At 36.9% G+C, this 25,913-nt stretch overlaps 1 protein-coding gene across 2 annotated transcripts; it reads left to right on the top strand.

The window, feature by feature from the left end:
- The first annotated feature begins 51 nt into the window (after nt 1-51).
- Nucleotides 52-23,409, top strand: LOC106052454 (carboxypeptidase B-like). Of its 2 annotated transcripts, none has more exons than XM_056011398.1 (13): nt 52-75; nt 549-623; nt 2,356-2,434; nt 4,549-4,682; nt 6,967-7,072; nt 7,945-8,049; nt 14,771-14,878; nt 16,023-16,136; nt 16,657-16,744; nt 17,517-17,662; nt 19,441-19,503; nt 21,742-21,829; nt 23,066-23,409. In XM_056011398.1, the coding sequence occupies exons 2-13, from the start codon at nt 550-552 to the stop codon at nt 23,254-23,256; spliced, it is 1,296 nt and encodes a 431-aa protein (XP_055867373.1). In that variant the 5' UTR covers nt 52-75; nt 549; the 3' UTR covers nt 23,257-23,409. The 2 variants fall into 2 exon arrangements, with proteins under 2 accessions (XP_055867373.1, XP_055867374.1); XM_056011399.1 differs by having other exon boundaries at nt 66-85.
- Nucleotides 23,410-25,913: the final 2,504 nt, after the last annotated feature.

Below are 25,913 nucleotides of genomic sequence, written 5' to 3'. Positions count from 1 at the left end.
GTAGCTCACAGCTTTGATCTATTCATATAAATACGGCCAAAGCATTGCGGAAACTGACGAGGACCAAACTAATAGGTGCATTCTGGTTAAAATCTTATAGATCTTTCACAGTTTTTGTCCATTTGCTACTTTTGAAATATTTCTTTTTAGTTAACAAATAATGAAATGATAAAGAGAGTAGTACAACAGTTACTATTTCTTTCTTATACCAATTTAAGAGATTAAAAATATATTGAAAAGTTAATTAGCTAGAGCTAATTCTTCAGGGTTACTGCACAAATTAGGCCTCTTATATTAAAATAATGTTTTGGCAGAAAACTTTCTTTTTAATTGGTTCATTTTGTATACGACACATACACAAACAACAAGACACAAAAATTCTTTAATATACTTTCATGTTAGCATAAGATGCAACGATTTGAATTATTGTCAATCAATGGATGAAAGAATTTATTATATTTGGCTTGTAATAATATATTTGGCTTGAAATACTTTATTTGGCTTCGTAATAATTTATTTAGCGTGTAATATGTGTGTTTGTTATTTAGCATGGCAACCATTTCATGGGTACTGCTGCTGCTAGCAGTATATGCAGGTCAGTGTGAAAAACTGAGTTTTGATGGGTAAGCTATTTATCAGTTTATTTCTTTATGACTCTTTATAATCTTGTACTTAGTTCATAATCTCTTCATTGGTAATCGGTTATTGTTTTGTAATTTATTCTCTAAATTAATATAGAAAATAAAATATTTTATAGACACGAGAAGTCATGTTTTTGGGGATAAAACCTATATCCAAATTAGTTTATGTCGTTTTTTTTTACTGCGACATATTCCTACTATTTGTATTGATTCAGACCTGCTTATATATACTTTATTAAGTAATATTATTAAAACTCAATTTCATCATTTTATTCTACAACATTACATTCAAATGTTGAAAATTTAGAAAAATTTATAATAGTTCAACCTATTTCAGAAAATTCTTTTAGAGTATATGTTATTCCATTGAAACCAACCACATATGTAGAAACAATATTAACTATTTACTATAATTAAATTAAAAAAAAACTCTAAAAAGTCAACGCTTGTCCAAGGATAAAAACTTCACACTAACAATGATATCTTTCAATATTAAACAAAATAAATAATTACCAATAATTAATTAGTTAATTTTTGATTGATTCATATTTCGGTACAATAAATAATTGTTTCAGCTTAATCTGATAATGGTGTGGAAAAAATAACGCGCTCAATTATCTAAGGGACGATTCCCTTCATATTTAGCTTTATATGTGATTCCTGAAGGATTAATTTCCCTTGAGGGTATCAAACAAAATAATTAATTACCTGTAATTAATTGACTTTTTGGTTATTTTTTTTTTATTGATTCGCGTATTGTCTATAACTATGAATAATTTTGCGAACTTTAAACTTGATCCGAGAATGGGTTAGGAGAAATAACGCGTACAAACATTTTACCAGACAGACAGACTGAATAGACAGACAGACAGGGTTAATATAAACTTTGTAGAAAAAAATATAACTATAAATTAGGGAAAAAGATGTTAATAATAAAAATTGTGTAGCCGTAAATGTTTATAAAACAAATTTTATAATTTTGAGTCAGCCAAGTTTTGGTCTCAATGGAAGAGACATCTACCCTCTAACACCTGCGTTTTGTAACTTAAAGTTAAAGCAAGATGGCGCCTTAAGAAGTCCTTCTATACTGTCTATTCTGACAGACAAGAAATTACCTAATCAAATGTTGTTTCAGAACGAGAAAGCTGGTGGTCACTTACAAAGGCCGTGGAATAAAAATTTCCGGCCTCGCACGGGAGGAGGAACCCATGTCGTTGGCTTAAGGGACCGTGTCCCATGACCAGACGGATGTGAATAAATGATCATCTAGTCGCAGAGGGTGGGGGGGACTCCAGACAGAGGGGTCGGTGAAGCGCTAACTCATCATCCTGGCCACAGGATAAAATCCTTTCCCGGGTCAGATGGTTTAGAAAAGGGAAGCGGATCATCTCGAACCATAAGTTGACATCTCTCCGGAGAGCCTGGAAGGATACATCCACAGATCTGAAAAGACCATAAAGATTATTAAAGGAAAAATCTATAAAAAATTATTATATGAAAAATCCACAAAAATATTATATGAAAAATCCACAAAAATTATTATATGGTTTATTAAAATGCTCTCAAACCGCTGTAATTTTCAATTTTCTGTACACTACACTATGTAGATAATATCCGCTTTTTATGGATTTGCTAATAAATGTGAAAATATATGTACAATTATACTAGACTGTATTATCCATTTAAAAAATAAAATTCTTCTAATTGTGTATAGCTACCAGCTCCTGGCTGTGTACTCCAGAGGTTACGATGACATTCAGTTCCTGCGTGAGTTTAGTGAACGATTTGTTGATGTAAGTACTTATGATTTTTTTTTGTTTTTTTTTTAGAATTTTCCAAAAGTGACCTAAACTGTAATTAACCTCCCTTAGTACTCTGCATATTTAAAAAAAAGTAAAAAAAAAAGAAAGAAATAAAAAGAAATTAATTTAAAAATTTTATTAATTCGTCGTTTTTTTTTTTTTTGTTTGTTTGTTTGTTCATTGTTTTACATGTTTCGGATGTAGCTTCAAAGTTGAAGATAATCTATATTCTAGTTCAAAACTACCTCAGGAAGACGGGGGATGGCAGCCGGTTGGAACCTGGGGCCATCGAGAGGACAGAATGACAGTCCAGCGCGCATACCGCACGACAGGGCAGCCATCCAAATAATTTGTGAAATAATATAGTAATAATATAGTAAAGGAAACATTCAAATTTTGTCATGTAAAAATAGAGATAGAACAAAAAATTAAAGGTAAGCATGGAAATCGAACCCTCGACATTCCCGTTGTTGAAGTGACGCTCTATCGACTTAGCTTTTCACGCTTCAGCCAAACTGCTACTTACCTCAAAATAAATTATTTCATTTTTTTTTTATATTTGAGTCTTTTGAATTGTGCTTACTACCTTTGACTACCTTTTGACTAGAATCTGAGTCCCTATAAGAAAGTGTCAACACAACGACCTTTCTATTTCATTTTCTACAAGTTTGTTCATTGCTGGGTAGAGATATCTGCATTCAGGTGAGACCAATCGCTATAGAAGGCCTAAACACTGACCTGCAAGGTCGCAACCTGTGGGCAGTTTAGACCAATAGCTGGTCGCCACGTCACAGGTCAGTGTTCAGGTCTTCTATATCGGATGGTCTCGATTAAGGGGCATCCTAAAAATTCCGAAGCTCAAAATCGTAAGTCTGTAGCCAATAAGCCATCTTAAAGCTGTAATTAGGCTTACACTTTATCGCCTTAAAATTACTTTTATTTTCTTAAATACATCATGGAACAAGGTTACAAAGACAGTTTGTGTGGAAACACAAACTCAAAATCGGCCCCCGAAAGGGACTTCTGGTTCCAAGTGCTATACCACTCAGCCACAGCATCTCCATGTATTCATTTAGCGTACACTTATATTTTTTTTAAAATAATAATTATTAACCTTATCCATACATTCAAAATTAATAACATGTTACATGTAATAAAGTGAAACTAAAAAAGATTTATTCTTCTTACAAAATGAGATAAATTGGCAACACGAAAAAAATATTGTCAAACTATTATAGTTAGGTACTGAGCTAGCTAGAAATGACTTGAAAGTCTTTGAGTAGGTCTACTTGGACCAGTCATAATAAAGATTAATATCTCATTTGTCATTTGTCATACAAACTAGATAAGATCTAGCTAGATCTAGACCTAGTTTTAGATCTAAATCTAGATTCAAGATACAAGTCTAGGTCTAGAACTAAGTTATTGCCTTAATAATTAAAATTTTGTTCAAATTATTGATACATTTATTATAAATATATCTAGATCTTGGCTCTATTTAGTCTTATTTAGACTGTCAAGTATAGGCCCCTATAAGGAGGATATGTCAACACAGCGCGCTATAAAAGTAGTTCGTTTTTTTAAAACTTAATCAAAGTTCGTATCAAAACTCAATGAGTTAGTTAATAAATGGAAAATATATTTTACAATGAACCATTGACACTTTACCATTGTGACCTTAGATGCAATTTTTTTTGAACCAATGCGCGAATCAATGAATGAAGCTTGAGTTATTAGTGAAGAAGCCCATGACCTTTTAAATCAAAGTAACCTCGGTTTTTCATTGAAAAGTGTTGTCATTTTATTAAAAAATTTGCTTGCAACTATAATTTACAAAATTAGATGGTTTATTTTCGGAAAAGAAAAAAGTAGCCATTGCATCAGAACTTTGAATGATCTAAAATATCATGATGTCCGATATTCATTTTCTCTTCTAGTCTCTGAGATATAAACGGGACGGACGGACAGACGGACGGACAGGCTACACAAAACTAATAGCATCTTTTCCCCTTTCGGGGGCCGCTAAAAAAAGAAATTTAGTTATAGTTGGTATAATTTAAATAAAAACAAACAACTATTTATCTAATAATCTTTCATGTGATTAGATCGACTTTTGGAGAGAGCCAAGGACAAACCAGAACGCCACAGTTCTCGTTCCCCCAACCTTGATCAATGTGTTTAAGAAAAGCCTCGATGGACAGGGCATCACATATGGTACTATGAGCGATAACGTTCAGAAGTGAGTCTCATGTGATTGGTAGAGTTTTTTTTTTGTATAAGAGCACAATACGAAATATATTCATTTGTGTTATAATACACACTAACTTTCAGTTACCCATTCGGACTCAATTATGTAGTCCAGAGTCAAACTGCAATTTCATTTAAGAAAAGGGACAGAACACATCATTTTATGCAAATATGCAGTATTACAATACCTCTAATCAGACCGGGCATTCATTGGTGGACACGGTTCTCAAAAAAGGCTCTAATGATGTCTCTAGAAATCTGACAGTTGATGTTTATCGTTGGGAAAAGAATTACTAGCTCGTTGGCTACATCGGAGAAACTCTAGTTTGACCGTTATAATTTTTTCAAAGTATAAAAAAAATATCAATTTAAATTTGGTTACAGGAGTAGAAAATATCTTGAAATATCTTGTTATGGTTCTGCCTGCGCATCGTCTTGTGAGTCTAGATCTAAATATTTCTCATTAAAATATAAGAAAGTCTTTCACATTATACATACGCTTCTACGTGATTTTTTTCTCTGGGGGAGGGGGCGAGGTAAAAAAATGTTCCTTTTTCTAAAATGTAACATTAATTACTAAGAGCTAAATAATCGCTTTATAAGTTGTATAAAGGGGTATTGTATTTTTTTTTAAATATATTTTTCGTTTAATACCAATGTTCTTATCCGTACACAATGTACCGGTACATTTTTTTTTTAAATCAAAGGGAGCGAACTGAAATGGAAATCAATATTTTACGAATTCCCTGCCATTTCTTGTGTGCTCCCTTGTGTTACCCGTATACACATTTCTTCAAACGTAAACATTAGACTAACCTATAAAGATGTCTGCAAGCGAGACATGAGAGCCACAGACATCAACGAAAGTATGTGGGAAGAAATAGCCAAAGACCGGAGTGCATGGAGACAGACTGTGAGTGCTGGGACGATCCTCACCGAGAGCAAAAGAAATGAAGCGGCTTTAATCAAGAGGAAAAAAAAAAGAAAGCTGCCTTGTCCGCTAGCCCTGAATCAGATGCATACACATGCATGAATTGTGGCAAAGTCTGCCGCTCAAGAATTGGATTGATTAGCCACACCAGATTCTGCCCCGTCTCAAGACGTAACCAAAACAAGTAACTCATCTGGGCGTATCCATTGCCTTCCGAGACAAAAAATATTTACATTAGAGTAAACAAATATTTTAGATAAATTCCATCTAAGGGGTATTTTCTAATGTTCCCGAGTAATATGCTTTTAAACTTAAGCCAATATTAGAATATTCATCCTCTGTTTGGGACCCCTCAACTTAGGAAAACAGACAGACAAACATATAAGCTTTGTAAACAATATTTATAGCGATAAGCCGCATTTAATACCACACATGCCTAAGAAACGTGGACAGTAAACAGAAGACATGCACACACACACACACACAAAACTGTATCACTTCCACATTATCTGCTTAAGGAAAATACTGAATGCTAGAAGAGCGGATCTGAAAAGCATCCAGACAATCCTAATGCAGTCTCAATTGAGATAGGCAGGCGACGTCTGCAGAATGGAAGACTCGCGCATCCTTAAAGGACTCCTTAATGGCCAGCTAAGGAAAGAAAGCGAGCACAAGACAGACACAGAAAACGATTCAGGGACACCCTCAAAGCGTTTCTGAAGGCATTACATATTGACCCTGCCACCTAGGGATTGGAGACGAGAGCAGACGATAGAGCATCTGTCGCATCGCTGTGAAAACTGGCGTGAAAATTGCACCGAGCAAGGGAACAGCATTGACAGAAGAAAAGCATCAGAAAAAAAATCAAATCAATGCAACTGACACAAGATCTGGCTGCCCAGTGCGCAGCCGAACATTCCGGGCTCACATAGGTCTCACCAGCCACATGAGGAGGCACAAAGCCGCAGTGTGGAACCCTCACCCCCCTGGATGACAAAAGTGGTCATCATTGAACCACGACCGAACTAACCATATATATATTAATGTTTAAAGGGGGGTTAGGAGAGGGGTCTGCGGTTTTAGAACGCAAAATTTCTTGTACTGCAGGTCGATAACCACGAAGCATTGTTTGCGCTCCTTTTAGCCCGGTGGGGACTACAAAGCTACTAGCAATTGATTTCTAATAACACAAAAGTTTATCTTATTTAAAGTTTGTAACATTTGCCTAAGAATTATTGTCCGACAGCAATACAGTTAGTATTTAATACTTTCTAATAATAAAGGAAAGCATGAACAATTATGTATTTATCTCATTCGTATACTCTTAACAATTCTTTGCGTTTAGGTTAGTTGAGGCAGGCGAGGAGCGTACCCCAGATGATGAAGTGGACAGAAGACGTCAAGTAAGTCGTACCGTCATTGACCACACCAACTACCACACATATACCAGGGTAAGTCTTTGTTTATCACTCACTTTTTAAAGGCCGATTTAATTATATTTGAAGCTGTCGAAAGAGTTTATAATTTAGGATAAACATTTTTAGAACTATTTAAATAGTGTTTGTTGATTGCTTGTCCATTATTTAAATGTGTTTCTCGTGTGTGACCCGTCTTTCCATTGGGTCATCCGTCTTTCCACTGGGACATCTGGTATTTCTCAGGGATACCGAAACATCCGATTTTCCACTGGGAAACTCATTTCTCCTCTGAAGTACTCATCTTTCCATTGGTGTACTCATCTGTCCACTGCACAACTCTTCTTTCTACTGGGGCACTCATCTTTCCACAGGACACTCTTCTTTCTACTGGGGCACTCATCTTTTTACTGAACACTCTTCTTTCTACTAGGGGCACTCATCTTTTTTACTGGACACTCTTCTTTCTACTGGTGCTCTCATCTTTCCACTGGGCACTCATCTTTCCACTGGACACTCATCTTTCTACTGGGTAATCATCTTTCCACTGGCCACTCTTTTATTAATTTTCGCACCCATCTTTCTTCGAGTGACATGAAGAAATGTGAGGTTTAGTTCTTGTATTTCTTGAGCTTCTTCAAATAATAATTTCAAAATCTATTTCCGCACAAAACTTCTCGTAAAATCATTGCTTCATTCCTCTTTTCTTTTTCCTGATCAACATGCACGACTCGATTGACCGAAGAACAAACGTAGGACCTAATGATACGCTTTTGTTCTATAGGTATCACAGTTATGTTTCTTCTTCTTGTTGAAAATGCTTTGTGCCAGTGAAGGGTCTACAGTGCAAGGGTTAGATCTCGAGTTCCAACTTTTAAAGATTGTTAACTGAGTGTATTGTTCCACAGATTGTCAGCTACGTCAACCAGCTGAGAGACACTTACCCCGACAATGTCCAGGTGTCCAACCTTAACTACATCACCCACGAAGGAAGGGTTGTAACTTACCTCAAGGTGAGTTGTCTTTGATCATGATCATTATCAAATTCATTTGAGCGAGGGCTTGAGAGGCTCAAATCCTCTCTTGCAAAAGTCCTGGACAGAAACCCTGCTGTTTTGCGTAGTGCATACATGTCACCAGACAGGTCGCGATAGTTTAGGCTATTATCTTTAAAATTGCATGCATACTCTTGAAGGAATAATTCATTTCGAAAGAATCTGAGACACTGTCAGATCCGGGGGAGGGGGCGGTAGAGCGATCGCCCCCCACTCGTCCGACCCTCCCCCCACCCAAAGGGGGGACGAATTTTAGTAAAGACATCGTACAATTTGTATACGAATGTATTAGTTATATTAATAATATGTACTAATTATTTATATTTCAAACTATTTTTAGATTATTTCGCCCTACCCTTTAGTAAGTAGGCCGATTTAGTGGGTGGGGAAGTGGCAATGTCATCAATCCCCCCTCCCCCCCAACCATAAACTTTTTTTGTGGGGGGAGGGATCCAATTTATTTTTAGAAATCACAGCTTTCATATTCATTATATATATATATATATACATATATATACTGTACGCGCGTTGACGCATAGGGCTAGGGTTTACTGGGCGTTAGGGTTAGGGTTTGGTAAAAAAAAATCGCCTTTCCCCCACTCCAAAGTTCTGGATCCGCTAGTGATCTGAGATGACAGTATGATAAAAGCTTCTTTATTGTTTTTCACAACTGTTTTCTGTGTTTGAAACGTAATGGCATAATAGTATAGCCAGATGTCACAGGATGTATTTCTTTGCAGAATGTGTCAATTATGTGGCGGTATGTATTTTACTTGAGTTTGCCAATATCTGCTTCTGAAGATTTATTTCTTCTGTTACATGCTGGGAATACTGTAGATATTATTTCTAGATCTTTATGAATTCAATATAACGAATATCCTTTCAATTCAAATAATAATAATAATAATTTTATTTATAAAGCGCTGTTAACAAACAAAATGTAGGCTCAAGGCGCTGTAATAACATTACAAACACAAACACGACAATTGAAATAAAAAACTAATCTAAAAAAGTTTTAAACAAGTAGGTCTTAAGGTCTTAAATACAGAACTTTAATTCAAAACTAGGAATCACTGTAATATACAGAATATACAAAATAAAACTGTATCAAATGAATAACATATTTCAAAGCTCGTTAACAATTAGATTCAGATTAATACTAATCTCACAACTGGAGAAATATATACAGGACTAGACAATTCCACACGCCTTAATACACAACCTATCTCTATGACATTTTTACCACAACTAAATTCTCTAAATCCGCTCTATCAAACCCTTTCCTTAACTCCTCTCCAAAAGCTTCCTCTAACCATTATTCCTAGAGACCGCCAAGCTAACACGTGTTAGATAACGTCATGGTTATTTCTTTACCCTAGCGCGTGGGTGTTCCATACTCACGCGCGTGGGTTTTTCCTTCAGCTGGGATAAATTATTCTAAGTTTATTACCCTAGATTAGGTAGATACCAGAGGTTTTCGAGTTGTGGGACTTCCTGTTGTTACAAATTATAAGGATGTTAGTTCCTCTACCTCCTTTCGTTTTCTAAACAGACCCAACATGCACTAGAAAACTGATAAGGGCATTATAAACGGTTAGTCAGGACATATCTAGCACAATTATAATTTTAATTATGTCACGTCTGTATGTATAAGCAAAGGCCCCAAAATCATGACATCTTCTACGGATCTTAGAATGTATGTAAAGACATCAAGGCCACCAAAAGTGAAATTTGAGGGTTTCCTAAAAAATTTCACGTTGGCCCCTAATTGTGAGAAATATAGCCATTTCCCGGCCAAGGAATGACGATTGAACTCTCTTATAGCATACCCTCACCTTAACCCATGGCTCTCGAAACAATTTTTTGTTTGTTTTGCATACCGGGGTCCACTCTTACGTCATCTATCACAATGTACCACTTTCAGGTAAATAGCAAGATATTTTTTTTTCTTCTGTTAAATAGGAAACCTCAGAATTTGCGCTAGTCAATTTTAGCTTTATCATAATAGGAATCCTTGGGCCTTATTTTTTTTTTTTTTTTTACTTTTGCTATGAATACTTTATTTATCATATAGCTTATAAAAGCTTTAAAGTTTTAAATCACATTTTGATGCTACAATTATTTTAAGCGTTTGTACTTCCATAAGTACGTTACGTTGGGCCTTAAGTTTGAATTTTTTTGCATCTGTAGAAGCTTAAACACGCTAAATAACATGCATACTAATTGTACAAATGTTTATTACATTAGAAGTTTGTAAAATTTGCATAAAATTGATTTATTGACTATTACTTTTACAATTTTTATTCTTTGAACAATCACGCCCACTTGCTACATTTATTCCTTAAGATTCAGCTATGTAAGTTTAACTGAAAGGATTATTGACATTATGTATACTATAAGCCTATCATAGGCATATGGCCAAGAACTACATTCAATCGTTCACTGAACGTCATGTGGTAGTTGCAAAAGCAACGTTTTTATGTTGTTGTTGTTTTGTTCCCCTGATCGTCATACAGAAACTCAACGAAGAGACGCAACTCATTCTTAGAGCAATTCATCTCAACTATCTTTATTCATAAACTACAAGCCTTTATATAGATCCCCGGTCTACTTTTGACACTATAACAAAATAACAACAAAAAAAAACTCATTCAATATAAGCAACCAGAAGTAACGAACCCTTCTATCAACTCATTAGTACAACGAGTCTGTCTTGAATGGTCCCCCCCCCCCCCAATTCAGACAGTACACACACACACCTGTGAGTCTGCTCATCAATACTATTACATCTCTTTTCTTAAAAACACACGCGCACACATACACACACAAAACAAATTTAGCAAACTTTAGAATATAATAGTCAAATTAAAGTTCGAACAATACTCTGTATGCAATTAGTCATATTAACAAAATCTTAGAAATCAACATAACATGTTTTCTTTGACACCATAGACTCGACCATGGAATTGACTAAACTTTCTAAAATAATTCTTTTATAGTCCAAATACAAGTTCCAGTTTCATTTCTCTTTTATATCTCGTGGATCAGAAATGCGATGCTCGCCTTATGCTTCAGACGCTTAATTCTTTGCATGTAGCTTATTTTTGGTGGCAAATTGACGTCTTATTATGCTAAGGCCATTCGACAATCTGCGTAGAGCCTACCTTCAGTGAAGTCCAGTATGGCGTCGGCGCCGTAGGCGCCATTATCCCGTTAATGGTTAGAAATCCAACCACCAGGCCTGGACATGGGGCTCTTCACCCCTGTCCTGTCCGAGGGCTCCCAACGGTAGACGGCCATATCCGTTGACTGGACCGGGCCGTGCCGTGTACACAGCGCACCGTCCCTGTTCCTGGGTCCCACTCGCTAGAAGTGGTCGAGAACAGTGCTGACTGCGGGGAGCTTGTCTCATATTCCTATACTGTAACCGCCACTGTTCCGTGCAGGGACCGCCACTCCAGCTAACGGGACACTGATGACGGCCCCCATGTGGAACGGCGTGGCGGACTTTTGGACTGGGTTCCGGGCGTTCTTTCCATCCCAACCCCGAGTGAGAGAAAAAAAAAACAAAAGCTCACACAGGGAAGCCCGGCCGGGCCTGGTTCACTACTCGTACTTAGCCTATCTAGTCTCCACCCTCTAGACGTTTCCACCGAAGGGCCACGCTGAGGCGACGGGTAGCTGGAATTCCTCCGGCGTAGAGCCTACCAGAAACCGCCTCTAAATAGGCATTGCCAGTGCGTATGGCAGGCCCATTGTCTAGGGATTGGAACGCTGGCGAGACATTTCATGCCCATACGAAGTCCTAGTCTAGTCTTAAGTCGACAGAAAGATCTCTCTCTCTCTCTCTCTTTCTCTCTCTCTCTTTCTCACTCTCTCTTTCTCTCTCTCTCTCTCTTTCTATTCCCAGATCAATCCAAATAAGCTCCCTACAAGTCACACACAGGAAACCTCAACCACCTTCAGCCTCAAATCCACGTACTCCCTCTAAGTCACACACAGAAAACAGTGACACTAAGTTTTCACTATCGCTGGGCCCACCTCAAGCACGAGGCCTGGAGCGGTTGTTCCACTCGGTTGTTTCTCAGTGGAAAGGATAGACGAACACGTGGGCAAGAAAAAGAACAGAAGTATTAAACATTAAAACAAAAACAGCCGCTTACAACACAAACATAATGAAACATCCATATGAATACCTACCAAGAACAACCAGAATAAAAGAAAAAAGTACTAAAAAAAAAGCTTATATAACTGAATGCACCACATAATCACTGTCATATTTCAACACTGCAAAGTTTATCTCCCTTTTTCTATAAAATACAAAAAATTAATAAATTACCACTAATTGATTAACTAATTGGTCAATTTTTTTATGGATTCGTGTATTGTCTTCAACTTTAAATAATGTTGTAAAATTTCAACTTGATTTTGAGAGTGGGAAAAAATCGTATGGAAGAATGTCCCCAGACAAACAGTAAGACAGACAGAGTTAGTTGATATAAACTTTGTAAAACAAAAAAAAAAGCTGCAATTAAAACAAATTAGTCCGATTAGGATTGTGACAAGTCGGATTAAGATTTGGCCGTTTTGGGTGTCTAGGGGATTTTATAGTTTGAGAATCCTTACTTGCACATATAAACTACAAGCACAGCGTTATAATGCAGGCAACAAATACTATATTTAGATGTAAACTTATGTACAGTTTATTATACAACATAAGATAATGAAAGGTGAAATGCTGTACAGTTGCTAGTATGGGATCTAGCGTATTTACATATATAGGACTATCATCATCAGATATTAGAACCAAGTGGTCTGAGTGTCATTAGGCTGCTTGCTTAGCTTTAGGTCCGGTGCCGCACTGATGAGACGGGTGTGGCTAGTACTGACGTTGTCTGCTGGTGGGCTGGTGTAGTGGATCCAGGCTCCGGTTGCAGTTCAACTTGTATGGTTGCAGAGCTAAGCTGCGTCTACCAATCAGTCACGCCAGTGACGAGTCTGTGGCTAGCGTTGTTACTTAGACTCTTGAAGGATGAGTAGGACTGATGTCTACAGATCTGGTGTTAGCAAATCTGTTATCAGCTTTAGGTTGCTAAGATTTCAGGCGGATGTAGCCTATAGATAAAAGCTGCAATGATATGAGGTGTGCGTCGGTTTAGCCATAATGATAACACTGGGAGGTAGATGCCTTTACGTGAAGGACATCTTCAGTCTGATGTAAGGAAACTATAAGCTAGTTTCATAAATATCAAAGGGAATAAAGTGTCCCATCAAGGGAGGTAACAATAATAACGGGTACTCCCATAAAGGGAAATAACAAACAGTAGTAAGTGATGTGTGGTAAGTAATACAAGTGACGTTCACCAATCACGGTGAGTAGCAAGTACATACATCGCTTAGATAAATGAGATGAAAGGGGAAGGGGAGATCAACGTCTGATACTCGCCCATGCTCTCACATAAGTAAACATAGAGCACAAGTAAGTACATACTCAGTAATAAGACATGTTTACAGAAATGCTTTGATAACTCCCTGCCAAGGAATTAATCAATGATAATATATTGGAAGCTCGTACCGAGCGCTAATATATCAGAGTTAAATTAATAATAGTTAAAGAGCTAAATACATCTGGTAAGAATTGGTAATAAATTCTAGTCCAAATGGCTTGAACATTTAGCCATAAAGGTCATGATATAAAATATAAGTATACAGTAATCTACTTACATTATCCATGATAAGAATGCACAAATAAGTACACAAATAATGTAGTAATAAATGCACAAATATATATATATATATATATATATATATATATATATAAATATATATATATATATATATATATATATATATATATATATATATATATATATATATATATATATATATATATATATATATATATACATTACTAAGTAAAATGGTTCTCAAGCACTTTACTAAGTTACATACCACCAATCCAAAGTAAAATAAGGGAATGAAAATAGTCTAGAGCTCAAGCAAGAGATAGATGTGCTCCCTGTGGGCTCTCCAGCGTGAATGAGATCGGACGATGAAGTTTGTCCATATACACGTGGATAGAAAAGGGGGGGGGGTGAGTGGCGGGAGATAAATGCAAAGGTGGTCTAGACTATCTGGCGTCTTTGACAAGGAGATCCTCGCTTGACCGTGACGGCGTTTCCGGGTGATAGATACCGCGCGAAGGCGCGAGTTGAAAGTCCAGGGAGTTCGCCAGGTGGTCAGAGGATAGAAAGGAGGGGGGGGGTATCAGAGCTCAACTGGATAATGGCTTTGCGCTAGACGAACGGGGAGACCGCCGCCCGAGGTGTCGAGTTGAATGGCCCCTCTGAATTGACCAGCCGCTCCCCACAAGAGGGGGGGGGGTCATCGGATGTTTGCCAAGATAGGAAAAGGGGAGCGTACTCTTGTCAAGAGTCTAGTGTGGCACGTGTCAAGGTGGGGATAGTAAAATGTGACATCGATGCCAAAGATGGATGGGGTTGGATTGAAGGGGTGGTGGCCGTGTTTTTAGCGCTTGATCGCTAAATTAGTGCTATTGATGATTAATAGCGAGTAAATAAATTAATTAAATGCTTAGACCTGAGTGATACCTTGAGTGAGCCAAAACGGTTCGTCACAAGGATAAGCGTCCTTTAAATTCAATGTACTTTCTTCCTAGCTCAAAGGAAGTCATTCAGCCAATCAGAAGCAAGTGATCATCATTGAAGCTGGGATACACGCCAGAGAATGGATCTCTCCTGCATCGACTCTCTGGGTAGTGGAAAAGGTCAGTCAGGAACCAATCGGTTCAAGTGAAATATTAAAGTGAAACAATAATAGAGCATAAAGAGAGATGCATGTTTTACTTACAATCACTAACCTCGTGTTTTTTAAAGTTAAAATGTCGTATCAAATGAAACACTTCTGACGAAGTACTCTAGGTGCCTATGTAAGTGTCGAGAATGTTCTGAATTTTTTTATTTTAACCAGGTTTAAAAAGCAGCCAGCATTTCAATTGCCAAAAAATAAACTAGTTTGTTTTCTAACTATTGAGATACTTTGTTGGCAAAAGTCCTCTTTCAATTTATCATCTATGACGTTGCTTAATTAATTAATTTATTTTAAAAACTCTCCCAAAATTTTCCTCTCTTAATTTTCTTTTTTTCCCCCTTAGGTTCCATTATATCACCCAACATTTCTCCTCATCGCTTTGTCTTCTTCTTGTTTCCATATTGCTGTATTTTCTTTCTTTAAGAATCTAGACAGAATCATGAAAAATCAAAATGCAAACAAGGAGCAGGTTTCTGTGATTCACAGTGACACTAACTAGGAAAAGAAAAAAAAAAGATTGTTTTAAAAAAAAAACACAGCTTACCTAAGGGAAAGAACCGCTAATTACTTCCATTTTTCAGAAAATAAATGATATGGTTTTGCCCCGTTTCAGTCATAAAAAAACGCAATTAATTAATACTAATTGATTAACTAGATGGTTAATTTTTGGATTGATTCGTATATTGTCATTGACTATGAATAATTATGCAAAATTTTAACTTGATCCGAGAATGGGAAGTAGGAGTAAAAACATGTCAAAACGTAATAATGGGATTAAATCCATATGTACATCCACATCTCTCATTAAGTAGCTTTTATTCTCTTTATTTCAATATCAAACAAGATAATTAATCATTAATTACTAATTAACTTATTGGTTCATTAATGTGATTGATTCGTGTCTTGTCAGGTACAGTTGTGCGAAGTTTCAACTTGATCCGAGTATGGGAAAAGGGAAAACAAAATAAAATAACTTTTTATGAGACACACAGACATGTGTTTCTGACATAGTGAGTTGATATTTGGTAAAAAAAAATATAAAGCTGTTTATTGACTGACATTACCGTGCGCTATGTGTCACTTACTTTGCTAATGTCCAGATTCTCCAAGGCTACAAAGCTGGTGACGTTAACGCCAAACTTATGCTTGATAAATACGATTGGTACGTTGTTCCGGTGTCCAACCCTGATGGCTATGACTACACCTTCAGCACAGTAAGTACATAGCTACACGTAAAACAAAATGTAGAACAACTTCATAGTATCAAAAATATAAATAGCTGTCAAGTCAGTATTGTTATCAGGTCTCCGGACCACCACCCAGGGTCACGTGATTAAGCGCCTCTCCCAGAGCCCGCCCACATAAGTAACATTGATACCTTAGAGCTCTTATTATTATATGTTACATGTCATGTTTCCTAGCTACCTGGCTTCGGTTTAGTGAAGCACAAGCAGCTTGCCATTGTGCTGGCCACATAAGGACTCTCTTTAACTGTTAACATAGAAACAGTTTGAACAAGGGAAGTAAACTGACCATGTCATAGAAAACCTTTTTGAAGGCTTACTTGTAGATTTGTGAAGACCAGTTATCTACACTTCCCATGCACACAACGAGCAGGCTATTTATTATCAGGCGACCTATCCTAAGAGGTTTTTTTTAAGTGTTTTTTTTTTTGGGGGGGGGGAGGGGTGTTGTTATTAATAATTTCAATGATCATGCCTGCTTTGTTTGCAGAACCGAATGTGGAGAAAGAACAGACGTTACATCAGCTCCAGGTGTTCTGGTGTTGACCTCAACCGAAACTTTGACGTGGTCTGGGGCAGTGAGTATAGTTTAGGCACATTTCTATTTTTGTCTATAGATATAGGAATGTCGCGCCAATGTTTGATTATGCAAGGGATTGTTCTCTTATAAAATAAATAGATCAGATTAGATCAGAAAGACATTTTCGATCAATAGGAGAACGTAGAATGTTCTAATCATGTGCTTTAAAGTGTACGAATTATTAGATGAACATAAAGTACAAAAGAATGCCAGGGATATTGTTAAAAGGCAACAATAAAGAGCATGAAATGGATCGCCACCTTCAGTAGAAATTAAAATCATTTAAATCTGGTAGAAAATGAAATGTCTGACAAGCTCAGTGACGTAAGGATCTGAGGGCCCGGGGGCGGTGGGGGGGGGTAGACCTCTTTAGGGGCCCTTGAATTTTGACATTGGACATCATGACATGAGATAATGGCGTAATATTTAATGTAAAAACAAATTTCAGACACCCTAGCTATGCCACTGGACACTAGATAAAGTAGTAACCTTGTCGCCAACACTGCGATTTTCCTGTCCTGTGGTTGCAAAAAGAACGTCTAATAACTGATTCAGTTTGGGATCAGCAGCATCGCAGGATATCCCAGAATGCCATCCTCTGTGTGCGCTGCAAGATGTCGACGATTTCAAATGACCCCCTGCCCCACCCAAAGTCTTTCCGAGGCTTGGGTTAAGCCGCGATGTAGCTGAGGTTGGGATTCAAAGTTAGACCCCAAACAAAAGCAATTTAAAAAAAAATTACTTCATCAGCTGGGTTTTTGTTCCTGCAGCCACTGGTATCTCCAGGACTTGTTCCAGCGACATCTATTGCGGTACTGCCGCTTTCTCGGAGCCTGAAACTGCCAACTTCAGAGACCTATTTAATGAACTAGCCAACAATGTTGTCTTCTACTTGTCAGTACACAGCTACTCACAGGTCAGTGTTACTGGATAGAAAGTTTAAGAGTTGATTCTCACTCACTCTCTCTCTCTCCCTTTCAGCCTCTACCTTTATCCAAGGCCGGATTTCAGTATATGGAGGCCCTAAGCAGAATTTTGGTGGATACCTTTTCGAAAGCTTTAATAAAAATTCTATTATTAATAAAAAAAATACTGCTATATAAAAGCATGCCATATTACAAAAGAAATGGAGTACCCCGCTGAACGGGGGTTTAAAATCAAAACCCCCTTTGGCTACGCTAATGTAATTTTGAGTGCGTAATTTGCTTTTTCTTTTATTTTGAAGAGGTATTTTTAGCTTCGAACCCCGCTGAAGGGGGGCTTTAAACACAAAACCCCTCTTGGCTACGCTCATAGAATCTGGTGACTGATGTTTTACATTGAAGAGGGGGTGTTTTATCGTAAATTTCGGAGGGGGGTTTAAAATCAAAACTCCTCCTTGCTCTTGGAATTGGGGAATTGTCGTTTACATTATTTTTTGTTTGTTTATTTTAAAGAAGAAGGGGTTTTAACTGCAAAACCCCCTTGTAAGGGATTTTAAACTCAAAACCCCCTTGACTGCGCTGGGGCAAGTGATGGTTTAGTATTAAAATGTCTTCTAAAATAAACAATATCAAAGCAAACAAGGTTACAAAAGATAGTTTGTGTGGAAACACAAACTCAAATCGGCCCCCGAAGTAAAATGTTTTACATAATTCGGATAATCCTTCAGAGTTGAAGATAGTTTACTTCCTAGTCCAAACCTCCCGCAGAACGACGGGGATGGGAGCAGGCAGGGTTTGAACCTTCGATCGTCGATAAATCCAAACGACAGTCCAGCGCGCAAACCGCACGACCAGTGGTCCACCCAGGTAGGCTTCAATATTTTCAGAAAGAACATCCGAATGAAATTATATCAAAGACAAATGAGAGATAAGAATGGAGAAAGAAGGTTAACAGATCTTGTGTAGTGCCCCAACCGTCCCGCAGATCAAAGGATACGTGAAAGTGAATGTAAAGTTAGATGTGAACCTGGCCTAACTAGTTTGTGGTCTATAGGGCAGATGATGTAAAGTTCATCTGTTTTTGTGGCCTACGGTTAACGAGGGTGTAATGCAGCCAGCACAACGACCAACCGCTTTTGCTTTTCCCCAACTAATGTCAGGTACCCATTAGAGCTGGGTAGACTCAGAAGTTGAAAATCCCAGTCTTCACCAGGATTCAAACCCGGGACCCTAGGTTCGAACTGAATAAGTTATTCCTGCAATATAGAATAAATGATCACGAAAATGATGTTTATAAGATTACTATTCGTCTTGAATTAGGTCTAACATATAATGCATACTAATTAGCTTTTTCTTATAAAAAACTGCTTGCATAATTGATTTTAAAAATTAGAATTTTCGCTTTCAGGAAAAAAAAAGTAGCCGTTGCATTAGAACTTTGAATGGTCTAAAATATTGTGAAGTCGGATTTTCAATATCTCTTCTAGTTTACGAGATCTAAACGGGACGGACGGACAGACGGACAGACATTTCGCACAAAACTAATAGCGTCTTTTCCCCTTTCGGGGGCCGCTAAAAATCAGTCACTAAATTCCGACCCCCCCCCTTTTCGGGGTAATTTCATTTCGGGAGGGGGGTTCACACCCTCCCCCCCCCCCCCCCCCCGATACGCCCAAGGCCTTACAGCATACATTACTCTTCGAAAGGGTGAAACACAAAGGAAGGTAATAAATACAAATGTCTACATTCATTGTCTCTCGTATGTCAACAGTATGTGTTAGTGCCATACAGTCATACTGAGTATGTGTCTAGACCAGCCAATGCCCATGTCACGGTAAGTAGAGCCTTGGACTTTTTAAATTTATTTTTTTTACCTCTAAAATTTTTTGATTAGAACAACTGTGGAGAGCACCATCTTAAGGGATGTGGCGACCTTATAAACCGGTCAATTTATTTTTTTCCTAGTTGTATTTTCATAGTAGCTGTCAATCCATGTTTAAATAGGGACCACATGTTACCAATGTTTGACACATTTAAATAGTAATAAGTGAAAGACGTAGCTTTTAAGACCTTTTCAAATGTATACCGTCTGCACCAATATTTCTAAGACCTTTTCAAATGTATACCGTCTGCAACAATATTTCTAAGACCTTTTCAAATGTATACCGTCTGCACCAATATTTCTAAGACCTTTTCAAATGTATACCGTCTGCAACAATATTTCTTAGACCTTTTCAAATGTATACCGTCTGCAACACTATTTCCAAACGTCTACACTAACGTGACTCTTTTCGACTATCTTGTGTGGTCTGATCTTTGTACATTTTATGTTGACAACTTTTGTGTGACTAAATATAAAAAGGTCCGTGGAAAAACGTCTTACATACGTGCGCTATATTTCATAGGATGTCCTTTGCATGATAGTATATGACAGTGCCACCTTCTTTAGTATACTTAATTTGACCCGCGACATTTTTTAGGAAGATAAAAGTGTGCTTTTATTGCAAAAAAACAACAACAAAAAACAAAAAAAAAAACTAATATCGACCCGTATCATCCTTTTTTACAAAGCTTTTATTAACTCTGTTTGTCTGTCTGTATTGTAAACATTTTGAACAAGTAATTTCTCCCTTACCCATTTTCGGATCAAGCTGAAACTTAACACAATTAGTTGTTGTGCCTAACAAAACATGACTCGATTTAAAAAAAAAGTTAACCATTGGTCAATTGGTAATTAATTATTTTGTTTGAAATCGAAAAAGGAAATATACTCTACAATATTGAGATGCATAGCTGTAAATGTAAAGTTCATCCCCTTAGATAAGATTTATTTATTTTTTTAAAAATATTTTGCTTGTTATTTTAATGTTTGTTTAAATGCGACCTTCTTACTATGAGGTAAAAAGCGTTGTAAACGCCTGAAGAGATTTCTGAAGCTCAGAATGCAAGCAAACCCTTCGAGTCAGGACTTCGCCCGTGAACCCGGTTGGGGAGTCTACAGCGCTCCCCAGATCCCCTAGCTGGATGGAGGGTAAACACTATGGTCCAACTAAAGTAAAAACAAAACACTGCGAAAACGGGTTTACCCGACTGGTTATAAAAGTTTCGATCTTTAATAGAGATAAATTCAGGTATTAATTTTAAGGCCTTCGGTTGTGGGAGGGACTACGGTCTTCGCCATGATCTAAGGAACATTTATGCCAAGTTTTATCAAAATTGGTCAAACAGTTTAGATTTCTATGCGGGATATATATAGGTACATACATACATATTCCTTACATTCTACTTTATATATATATATATATATATATATATATATATATATATATATATATATATATATATATATATATATATATATATATATCAGGAAAAAAGCTGAATGTCCTCCACCTCTGATGCCTAAGGCGGATCTTTAAAATAAGTTGGCAAGATATAATAACCAATGAGGAAGTGCTACAAAGAGCAGGGTGCCAGGACAACTGCTTGGCCACGTCCGTAGAATGCCAGTAGGTCGACTTCCACAGGACATTCTGTATGGCGATCTAATAGAAGGCAGGAGAGCCGCTGGTCGCCCACTTTTACGTTATACGGATGTATGCAAACGCGACATGAAGCTCTTCAAAATCGACACTAGCAGCTGGGAAGAGGTGGCACTGGATAAATCCATATAGAGAGAGAGAGCATAAAAGAAGGGTCACGGATTGCAGATGCCATACACAACAGAAGCAGAAAGAAGGAAGAAATTGCAACGGCGCCTGATGATTACATATGCTCAACCTGCGATCGCAGCTGTGTATCAAGGATTGGCCTCTTTAGTCACACAAGAAGTTGCAAAGGGAGAAGATCGTCTCTCGATACGTAAAATGCCACAGATATATTTATATATATATAGTAAAATTATCTCACTATGAGTGAAAACAAACCTATAGAGTAGGTTGAGAATATATTAAACAATGCCAATTTATTTATTTATTTTTAAACAAACGCTTCTAACAGATAAGAATATATGTTTACATCTAAGTAGATCAGTGGCTCTTAACAAATTGTAACTCTGAATGTTTGACCCTAGGATGAGGTCACCTTGAAGATGATGCAAGCTTTGATTGCAAGACATGGAACACATTATACTCACGGCACTGCCTGGCAACTTCTCAATTGTAAGTCAACCATCACAACTCTACTGAAGTCGTTTTATTGAATCTGGGGATATATTCATCTTACCATATCTTACACAAATATGAAGTCGCAAAGTTATAAGTTCTCTCTCTCTCTCTCTCTCTCTCTCTCTCTTTATTCTTTTCCATTAATTTGAGCAGCATAAATACATCCGTACAGTGTTAGATCATTAGCTCTTCTCTCTATTTCAATATTTTTGTCCCGTAGATTTTTTCTTTATGCATTACTATACTTTTTCATAAAATCTTATCTCAACTTATAAAATTTCTATACCTTTCTCAGAAGGTTTTCTTTCTACTTATTAAAAATTACTATACATTTTTTTAGTTCTCTGAACTTATAGAATTACTATACTTTGTTTTCAGAAGGTCGTCTTTAAATATATTAGTGTATATTTAAAGGGGATGACTCATTGAAGAAGCTAGGCTAGATACCTGATGTTTATTTACATTAAGGAATGGTTGGTAGAAGATCACAAAACAGTAACTGTAAGACCTTGGGATGACTTCCGCCTCACACGCTGTATAACTCTACCACTGCGTTGGCCGTTCCTTCGTCCCAGTCCACGCCCCCTGCAGAAAAAACACAAAAAGAAAAAAAACACTTCTTAGTGTTATTGCCTGCCCACGGTTACGATCTCCCAAAGTTAAAGCTGGACAAATGACGCTTCTATCTTCTTGTTACAGAACAATGTACTATGTAATTCCCTTCTTGTTTCTTCAACCAGAAGTAAGTTTCCATCTAAATAATCCATACAAGTCGCGCGTTAAATAGTGTGCTGGTGCTTTTCATAAACGCTGTGGCAGGGTTAGCATTAGCACAATACCATATTTCAACATGTCATAGAAATGCTGTACGCTTCTTCTTTTGTAAGGCCTCAATAAAGTTAAAGTTTCCCTTTCAGACCTTTGTGGTCTATAGGGCAGATGATGTATGGTAATCTTTTTCTGTGGCCTACGGTTAACGAGGGTGTCATGTGGCCAGCACAACGACCAACCGTCTTTACATTTCCCCAACTAATGTCAGGTACCCATTAGAGCTGGGTGGACTCAGTCTCAGAGGCGCCTAAGATCCCGAAATTCAAAATCCCAATCTTTACCAGGGTTCGAACCCGGAACCTTTGATTTGGAAGCCATGCGCTTTACCGCTCAGCCACCGACCCTCCAAAGGTCTCAATACATTACACTAGATGTTAATATCTTGTTTCTGATCTACAGACGCTGCTTCTGGCTCATCCACTGACTGGGTCCTGAGTCGTAAACCCAACATCTACACCACCTGCTACGAGCTACGCCCCAGCGCCTCCAGCTCCACTGGTTTCTTATTGCCAGCCTCTCAGATTATCCCCACTGGGGAGGAGTACTATGACAGCATGGTTGCCATGGTGAAAGCTCTCGCAGATGATTAAAAACAAAGAAAGCAATTCCGTTTACCTTATTTTTAACGAAACAAGCAATGGCTGACAACTTTAAAATGAAATGTAAAATATATGGTTTTAAAATATTTAATTTCTGTTAATAATGAGCTAATTAAACTATAATAAACTTAAAAAAAATAAAAACTGATTTGTTTTGGAATAATTATAATAATTCTATTCTAATATTTAACTTTTGAATGACAACGTAATAGTTATCTCTAATGTTAAAACAAAGCGTACATGATTGTAATGTCACAATCACTTTCAGTGAATAAATTGTTTAATCATTGTTTCTATTTTTCTGTAAGCGGGGCCGGCCTTAGGCATAGTCACACAAGGCAGCCTCTCAGGGCCTCCTTTTAGTGGTAGTCTCACACAGGACTCAAATAATGAGAGAAAAAAATTCGAAAACTTGGGTCAGATCTCAAACAGTAGATCACTATGACTCTATGTTTACGTCTAACTGTGTCTCTACTATGACTCTATGGTTACGTCTAACTGTGTCTCTACTATGACTCTATGGTTACGTCTAACTGTGTCTCTATTATTACTCTATGCTTACGTCTAACTGAGTCTCTATTATTATTCTATGTTTACGTCTAACTGTGTTTCTACTATGACTCTATGGTTACGTCTAACTGTGTCTCTATTATTACTCTATGCTTACGTCTAACTGAGTCTCTATTATTACTCTATGTTTACGTCTAACTGTATCTCTATTATTACTCTATGTTAACGTCTAACTGTGTCTCTATTATTACTCTATGCTTACGTCTAACTGAGTCTCTATTATTACTCTATGTTTACGTCTAACTGTGTCTCTACTGTGACTCTATGTTTACGTCTAACTGTGTCTCTACTATGACTCTATGTTTACGTCTAACTGTGTTTCTACTACGACTCTATGTTTACGTCTAACTGTGTCTCTACTATGACTCTATGTCGAACAAGTTTAATAGCAATGAAGGGAACCGTCGAATGTGACCTACTTCTAGCCGTTTATAAAATGCTTCTTATTTCTACGTTGTTATGAAAGCGTCTGTCTACGTCAACTTCTATTTCGTTCTGTCTCTAAAACCCTATTCTTGTTTTAATAGTCACGTCATTGTCACTAATATAGACTTATATATATTATATCTAGACTGGACATGGAGATCTTTTAAAACTACAAAAAATGTCGTGAAAATTTTTTTTAAAGTTGAAACAAGGCGTTGTTTCGTAAAGTAGCTATAAGAAGTAAAGTTGTTGTTTTCTCAACCCTAACATATGTAACATATAATTTTAATTTTTAGATCTAGAGCTAGAATCTAGTAATTGAACATCAAAAATAAGAGTACTCTCGTCTCAAAATAATTATTTTGCAATTTTTATGTTCATAATCTAGAAATATATAGGTAATCAATCTATTTAAATGTACATAAGATGATTAAACCTAACAGACTTGAATTATTTCCATGTAAGATTTTTGAAACATTATCTCAATGGAAACTAACAGGAAATGGCTTTGTTTCATATACTTGCTTGAAAATATAGTTCTGTGATAAATAGCCCATTCTAAAGAAAATCCGAGAAATGATTTTGTATTATTTCTAAACTTTGAAAACTAAAGATCATTACTTTTCTTAGACAGAAAAGATTGATTTAGGCGACTCCCCTTAGAGCTTGAAAAAGAATTTACGTACATAAAAATCTTTATATATAGGTCTATGAATCGATCAATCGCGGATAAGAATTGGTTTCCGATTTCCCCTTTTCCGAAAAAACTAATTAATTTCTGGTCAAATAAATAGTAAATTAGAGTCAAAGTAAATATTTCATATTTAAAAAACAAACAAATTTTCATTTTAAGTTTTTATCAAATAAAACAATTAACTTGCTATTTAATATGTTTAATTGAGAACGAAAGCAGCTAAGAGATAGGCACTATATCATACTATATCATACAGGGAAGATACAAGAGACTGAGAGACAGGCATTATATCATACAGGGAAGATACAAAAGACTGAGAGACATGAACTCATACAGGGAAGATACAAAAGACTGAGAGACAGGCATTATATCATACAGGGAAGATACAAGAGACTGAGAGACATGAACTCATACTGGGAAGATACAAAAGACTGAGAGACAGGCATTATATCATACAGGGAAGATACAAGAGACTGAGAGACAGACATTATATCATACAGGGAAGATACAAGAGACTGAGAGACACTGGCACGGATAATACATCTTGTTTAGCTACCTCTTCCATCGTGGAGAGTACTGAATCAGATTCTGAGAATACAAAAAAAAACAACAAAAAATAGTCCCAGGAAACATTTACATCTTCAATAAGGAGATTCCAAGCCTCTAGCAGCAGAACGTGGACATCACGTCACTGCGACACATCTCCAAACAAAAGCGGAGGTAGAGTAAAGTAACTAAACATCATTTTCTTTTCTAGTTTTTTTTTTTACTAAGCTTACATCAACTCATTCTGTCTGTCTGTCTGTCTGGTAAAAGGTGTGTACACGTTATTTCTCCCACAACCATTCTCGGATCAAGCTAAAACTTTGCACAATTATTCACTGGCGTAGACAAGTAATGAACCAATAAAAAAGTAACCAATTAGACAATTAATTACCGGTAATTAATTATTTTGTTT

This window comes from Biomphalaria glabrata, chromosome 14, assembly GCF_947242115.1.
Source record: "Biomphalaria glabrata chromosome 14, xgBioGlab47.1, whole genome shotgun sequence".
In the NCBI taxonomy this organism is placed as follows: Eukaryota; Metazoa; Mollusca; class Gastropoda; family Planorbidae; genus Biomphalaria; species Biomphalaria glabrata.
This window is presented reverse-complemented; position numbering and strand designations above follow the sequence as displayed.

Coding starts and splice junctions, on each gene's coding strand:
- LOC106052454 (XM_056011398.1), top strand. CDS start 550: ATGGCAACCATTTCATGGGTACTGCTGCTGCTAGCAGTATATGCAGGT. Junction 8,050..14,770: donor GGGTTGTAACTTACCTCAAG/GTGAGTTGTCTT, acceptor CTTTCTTCCTAG/CTCAAAGGAAGTCATTCAGC. Junction 14,879..16,022: donor CTCTCTGGGTAGTGGAAAAG/GTCAGTCAGGAA, acceptor GCTAATGTCCAG/ATTCTCCAAGGCTACAAAGC.